The sequence below is a fragment of the Salmo trutta genome, chromosome 15 (assembly GCF_901001165.1).
Source record: "Salmo trutta chromosome 15, fSalTru1.1, whole genome shotgun sequence".
In the NCBI taxonomy this organism is placed as follows: Eukaryota; Metazoa; Chordata; class Actinopteri; order Salmoniformes; family Salmonidae; genus Salmo; species Salmo trutta.
Genome location: NC_042971.1, coordinates 10,902,092 through 10,909,292, shown reverse-complemented (window position 1 = coordinate 10,909,292; position 7,201 = coordinate 10,902,092). Strand labels below are relative to the sequence as shown.

Here is a 7,201-nt window from a genome sequence, read left to right as displayed (position 1 = left end):
TATTATATAAACTCTTTATAGTGTTTTATTTATATTTTAGAGGTGATAAGTTTGACAGATCGGGTAAAAGAAGCAGTTTCCCCACACGGCTTATCTCCCCCAATCCCTATCACGCTGTAGGTTTACCCCAGGATTCTAGTTACCCCCTACTACCCTAGTAGTATTACAATTAAATGCCACCAATGTAAAGTTAAAATGTGAGTGTGATCAGCAGAGAGTGAAATTACTCATGGTTGTGACGTAAGGTTATGAGAGGTGGGGGGGAAACCGAGTCAGATGATAGTAGGCCAAAATCGTCCGACCGGCTCAGCTGTCTCTAAGACATCAACGCACCCATCAGCTAGTTTTCCGTTGCAGCCAGTGAAAACGGAGGAGCGCGCCAGCAAGCAACACTCAATGGATTATACAATTTAAATCAAGAAAAAGGCTGTGTTGATGCCAATCCGAACCAAGAAGAGAGAAAGAAAGCGCATTACAGATTACAGTTCATTCAACCCGAGGTAATACTGGCATTATTCACTCAGACACACTATAGGTCCGTTTTAACAAGGGAAGAGTAGAAATGGTCTGCATGATTTATTTATTCTTGAATGTTGAATGTCTAGAATCTGTCTAATGAAGTAAACTAAGGAAAGTTTGAATATAACTTTGGTGCTGAAGCTGCCTACACTACAGTTTAACTTTTCTTAAACGGCAATAACTGTGAACAAATTACCCTAGAATAGTATTTTATGGATTGGAATAGCCAGCCACTGAATGGGCTCTTGGCCATATGATCCACATACTTCTCCTGATTAACTGTGTCTGTGGAAGTGGAAAGTATTGCCTATAATTAAATTCAGACTCTGGCCTTGTCCACTCATTATCATTACACTGTTAAAATAGTTGTGCCTCCAGAGTGGAATGTCACCTCTCAGACTGAGTCAGTCTTTCACAGTCAGTCACAGGGCTGACATCACCCCACTCGCTGCAGCAGCAGGGCAACAAGGCTCTCATTCACTAGAATGGATTGTTTTCAGTTAAACTTAAGCAGCATGCACATTCTACACTCCAAGACAAGGGAATCTGACAGTCAATTGTCGTGGCTTTCTCATTATGTTTCTGACATTTGGTCAGAGACATTACTTATCATATGCCATATTTATGCTTTTGTTGTTTTGTGATTTCCCACATTCCTAGGCGGATTCGTCTTGCTGTCCACAGATGAATTTTGATCAGCCGCCTCCTTATGGGGGCCCTGGCCCCTCTGCCCCAGGATACCCTGCCCCTACAGCACCTGGGTATCCAACCCCCATGGCCCCTGTGTACCAACCCCAAGGGTTCCCAGATCAGGGATACCCAGCCCAGGGATACCCTGCTCCGGGTTATCCACCCACAGATCCATCCTACTCTAACTTCCCCCCAGGACCCCCAGGTTTATACCAAGGGCAGCCAGGTTACCAGGGTTACCAGATTCCCCCTCAGCCACAGTTAGGATGGCAGGATACACCCCCTGGTGCACAAATGTATGGAGAAGCCCCTAAGAACACAGGTGAGATCTTGGAATTATGAAGCTGCTATGGAAATTAATACATAAAATAACCCACGGACCCACTTTTGTCTGGCTGTGTATCTGAATAGATTATTGTATACAGGGGTTAAATTGGGAATTCTGAGGTGGGGAGCCCTATTTTGGCCGGGTTAGGTTAAGCCAGGGTTGACTATAAGTCTAAGGGTTAGAGATAGATAATAGGCCAAAATTGGTGTTAGGGTTCTTTTTAGTCTTTGTAATGGGTTGCCAAATGACCTCTGGGAACTCCTTCACGTGATGTGATTGAGATACTTAATATCAAAGATGTTTGCAGTCACTATAAAAGGCAGTGTGGTGTGACATTCTGTCTTTCTTCACTCTCACATTTGTGTTTTACATTACGAGATTGCTATTAATCCCCTTCGGATTACTTCCTTACGGAATTACAATTCTTCAACAACTCGGAGGTGCTATGAGTAGTTGATGTTAATCTAGTCAAATCAAAGAACATTTTATTTGTCACGTGCCGAATACAGCTGTAGACCTTACCATGAAATGCTTACTTACAAGCCCTTAACCAACAATGCAGTTTGAAGGAAAATAAGGGTTAAGAAAATATTAACTAAATAAACGAAAGTAAAAAAATAAAGGAGCAACAAATAAAATAACAATAACGAGGCTCTATATACAGGGGGTACCAGTACCGAGTCAATGTGCGGGGGTCCAGGTTAGTCGAGGAAATTGAGGTAATTTGTACATGTAGGTAGGGGTAAAGTGACTATGCATAGATAATAAACAGCGAGTAGCAGCAGTGTAAAAAGGGGGGTGGGGTGGGGGGGGGGGGGTCAATGCAAATAGTCCGTGTAGCCATTTGATTAGCTTTCCCCTAGGAGCTTATGGCTGCAGGGAAGTTCCATCTACATTGAAAGTGTGTACGGCAGCCATCTCTATGGGTCATGACCAGATTGCGGATGCATTACTACGGGCACACCCTCTAGTATCGCATTCATGAATGGTGCCCTCAGGCTCCTTCAGTACCCTCATGGGAGTTAGATGTTGTCCTACGATCATTTCTGAGTCCACCATTTGAGCCCCTGTCCTCACTTGAGCTATGGGAGCTCTCAGTCAAGACTGACGTTCTATTGGCTATCGTGTCAGCCAAGCGTGTTGGAGAATTACAGTACATGCGCTTTCTATCCATCCTTCATGCCTCACTTTAGCAGAAGATGGATCTAAGGCAGTGCTTTGGCCAAATTCAACATTTTTACCTAAGGTCCTTTCATCATCACATGTTAACCAGCCCTTAATCATAGCAGCATTTCACCCGCCTCCCTACTCCTCACAGGAGAGTCGTGAGTTGCATACACTTTGCCCGGTTAGGGCATTGAGTGCCTATATTGCTGCAACAAGAACTGTTAGTCAAACAGAACAGCGTTATGGGGAAACACTCTCTCAACCCAGATACAGTAAGTGAGCATACCGTGAACCTTGTACATACTTATCAACCATCAGTGAGATGGATGTTCTAAACAGAGGCCTTCCACTCTTGGTGCTGTTGCACCCAATTGAAGCCTCATGTTGTAAGTTCTAGCTTTTAGCTTGCTTGTGTAAACAGTTGTATATCACAGTTGAAATTCTTTCTTATCCTGTTGGGTAATTATATTCTGTTGCATCCTGTGGTGGATACAAGGGTTAGTTTAACCCTAACTTTAAAAAAATATATTTTATTCTACTTTTCTCTTTGGTGCTGGAGCTTTTTTCTGGATCAAAATGGTGGTGGGTGTGACAGTGGGCGTGGCCAATGGCGTCACCGCCGACCAAAAATGTTTGAGGCCCCCCTGTTGGCCGCAGTGACAAAATATTGCTGTTGTAAAGCTAATTTCCTGCAATTCTATACATTTTACAATGGGATCTGAGATAAAAAATTACAGTTTTAAGCTAATTTCCTGTAATTCTACACAGCTTGCCATGGGGCTGAGAGAACATTTGCCGTTTTAAACCAACATTATATTTACAAAAGTATGTGGACACCCCTTCAAATTAGTGGATTCGGCTATTTTTAGCACACAGCCATGCAATCTCCATAGACAAACATTGGCAGTAGAATGGCCTTACTGAAGAGCTCAGTGACTTTCAATGTGACACCGACATAGGATGCCACCTTTCCAACAAGTCAGTTTGTCAAATTTCTGCCCTGCTAGAGCTGCTCCGGTCAACTGTAAGTGCTGTTATTGTGAAGTGAAAATGTCTAGGAGCAACAATGACTCATCTGTGAAGTGGTAGGCCACACAAGCTCACAGAACGGGACCGGCGAGTGCTGAAGCGTGTAAAAATTGTCTGTCCTCGGTTGCAACACTCACTACCGAGTTCCAAACTGCCTCTGGAAGCAACGTCAGCACAAGAACTGTTCGTCAGGAGCTTCATGAAATGGGTTTCCATGGCCGAGCAGCCACACAAGCCTAAATTCACCATGCGCAATGCCAAGCATCGGCTGGAGTGGTGTAAAGCTCGCCACCATTGGAGCAGTTCTCTGGAGTGATGAATCACGCTTCATCATCTGGCAGTCCGACGTACAAATCTGGGTTTGGCGGATGCCAGGAGAACGCTACCTGTCCGAATGCATAGTGCCAACTGTAAATTATAGTGGACGAGTAATAATGGTCTCGGGCTGTTTTTCATGGTTCGGGCCCCTTAGTTCAATTGAATTGAATTAATCACTACAGCATACAATGACATTCTAGACAATTCTGTGCTTCCAACTTTGTGGCAACAGTTTGGGGAAGGCTCTTTCCTGTTTCAGCATGACAATGCCCCCATGCACAAAGCGAGGTCCATACAGAAATGGTTTGTTGAGATCAGTGTGGAAGAACTTGACTGGGCTGCAAAGAGACCTGACCTCAACCCCATTGAACACCTTTGGGATGATTTGGAAAGCCGACAGCGAGCTAGGCTTAATCGACCTACATCAGTGCCCGACCTCACTAATGCTCTTGTGGCTGAATGGAAGCAAGTCCCCTCAGCAATGTTCCAATGTTCCAGTGGAAAGCCTTCCCAGAAGAGTGGAGGCTGTTGTAGCAGCAAAGGGTGGACCAACTCTATGTTAATGCCCATGATTTTGGAATGAGATGTTTGACGAGCAGGTGTCCAACATACTTTTGGTCATGTAGTGTAATTTCCTTACATTTTACACATTTTGCCATGATTTATGCTATCTGAGTGACTCAAACATAACATAATCAATAAAGGGAAAGGGGATACCTTGTCAATTGCACAACCAAAATGTTTCTTCCGCATTTAACCCAACCCCTCTGAATCAGATTGGTGTGGGAGCTGACTTAATCAACGTCCAAGTCATTAGCGCCCGGGGCCCATACCATGACAAAAATGATCCTGAATGCATAATGTTTGGAAATGTTAGACTGTCTAGCTTTTATTTTGGTGATTGTTAGTAATTTTGGTGATGTTGGTCTTAAAAAAATATATAGGCTCATTATCTTCTCTACATACTTTACACTGAGTGTACAAACCATTAGGAACACCTGCTCTTTCCTGGACATAGACAGACCAGGTGAATCCAGGTGAAAGCTATGCTCCCTTATTGATGTCACTTGTTAATCCGTGTAGGATCCACTTCAATCAGAGTAGATGAAGGGGAGGAGCCAGTTTAAAGAAAGATTTTTAAGCCTTAAGAGACAATCGAGACATGGATTGTGTGTGTGTACTATTCAGAGGATGAATTGTAAGTGCCTTTCAACATGGTATGGTAGTAGGTGCCAGGCGCCCTGGTTTGTGCCAAGAACTGCAACGCTGCTGGGTTTTTCACTCTCAACAGTTTCCCCTGTGTATCAAGAATGGTCCACCACCCAAAGGACATCCAGCCAATTTGACACAACTGTCGGAAGCATTGGAGTCAACATGCTTTCGACACCTTGTAGAGTCCATGCCCCGACGAATTGAGGCTGTTCTGAGGGCAAAAGGGGGTGCAACTCAATACTAGGAAGGTGTTCCTAATGTTTGGTATACTCCGTGTATATTTGGTTTTAGTTTAAGTTTACACTGAAAAGTTTTTCCATCCCGAAAAATATGAACTAATTTCTAGTCTTTTTTGACTGTTTGGATTTAGGTGGCCCATAAAATAAATATTAGATGGCCTGCCCAATACTTTTCCATGCAGAAAAACCCTGCCTTTGACCCAAGGTGCAGGAGCCAGGTTTCGTGAAGCTGAGGCACAACTTAACCACTGCCTGTGCATAAATCAACTATTTTACCTTTTTATAGAAAGGATTCTTGATGACTAGTCGAGGTGCAGAATTGTCAGTACAACTCACTTAGGCCAGTACAACTCAATGAACACTAATATATAATTTTCCCAGCATGGAGACAGTCTGGGCCAGGCAATCTCTGGCTCTGTGACGAGGCCAAAGTGATTAAATGGATTTGAACGCTCATAGCAATGAAATTCAACTTAACCCATATGACACTAATGGCAGAACTGCTGGCTTGATCCACTTTCCTTCGGTCCCTGCTTCTGACAGTGGTCACCCCTATTCAATGGAGTTCCACTCAGTGAGAGTCTGATCAGACCCCAGGGGCATCCAATTCCAGCTCCCAGTCTAAACCCATCTCGCTCTTGCCGGAAGTGAGGGTTTGTGAATCTGCCCTCATTCCCTTAGCACACATTGACATTACTAGTGCCTTGACAGTAATACGAATTAATGCCTGATAGCTAACGAGTGTCGTAACATGGAGTGTCCTAGCTCTGGCCAATTACTAGTATAAGTGTCTAAATAATGGATACAAGCTTTTTGTTTTTCCAATATTATGAACATGCATGTGTGTCAGTGGAGGCTGCTGAGGGGAGGAAGGCTCATAATAATGGCTGGAATGGAATAAATGGAATGGGTTTGATGTATTTAATACCATTCCACCGATTCCGCTCCAGCCATGACCACGAGCCTGTCCTCCCCAATTAAGGTGCCACCAACCTCCTGTGATGTGTGTAGATAAGAGGGACTGGGAATACAGCATTGAATAACTTCTCTTTGTCTTCATCTCTATCAGTGTATGTGGTGGAGGACAGGAGTCGAGATGGCGGAGGCGGAGGGGAGCACGCCTGTCTCACAGCCTGTTGGACGGCCCTTTGCTGCTGCTGTTTGTGGGACATGATGACCTGATCACTGAACCTGGCGAGACGAGACCTCACTGTTACCTCACCATGTGCTCCCCAGAGAAATCTACCACGGTGTAAAACCGTCTGCAAGTTAACTGATCTTTTACTTCCTGCCTCTTTGTCTTATTTGTTGTAACTTTATTATGCTCGCTAAATTGTTGCACATGTGACTTTGTACATCATACGGCAACTAAAAACCTAGCCTGAACACTCAAAGTACTAAAGCTAACTTTTTTTAAATATATAAATATTGACACATCTTCGCCGAAGAAAAATGTATAAAACAATGTTGAATAATCAGTCTTAATAATTAACAGTTTATATTTAGTTATATTTGTTTGTTTTTCATATTAGAGATGTTGGAAACTTACGTTTCTCTTTCATCCCCACCTTTAAATATTTGGTTTTCATGGTAAAGAAAACTAGACTGAACAAAAATATAAATGCAACGTGTTAAGTTTTGGTCCCATGTTTCATGAGCTGAAATAAAATATCCCAGAAATTTTCCATAAACACAAAAA

The 7,201-nt window shown here is 43.3% G+C and overlaps 1 protein-coding gene across 1 annotated transcript; it reads left to right on the top strand.

Moving 5' to 3' along the window:
• The first annotated feature begins 266 nt into the window (after positions 1-266).
• LOC115148457 (cysteine-rich and transmembrane domain-containing protein 1) lies at positions 267-7,201 on the top strand. The gene is made up of 3 exons (XM_029690361.1): positions 267-500; positions 1,180-1,531; positions 6,572-7,201. The coding sequence occupies exons 2-3, from the start codon at positions 1,204-1,206 to the stop codon at positions 6,682-6,684; spliced, it is 441 nt and encodes a 146-aa protein (XP_029546221.1). The 5' UTR covers positions 267-500; positions 1,180-1,203; the 3' UTR covers positions 6,685-7,201.

What these genes read in the sequence shown, in the direction of transcription:
- LOC115148457 (XM_029690361.1), top strand. Translation starts at nt 1,204, where the DNA reads ATGAATTTTGATCAGCCGCCTCCTTATGGGGGCCCTGGCCCCTCTGCC. An exon ending in AGAAGCCCCTAAGAACACAG is followed by an intron (nt 1,532 to 6,571) that starts GTGAGATCTTGG and finishes CATCTCTATCAG; the next exon opens with TGTATGTGGTGGAGGACAGG.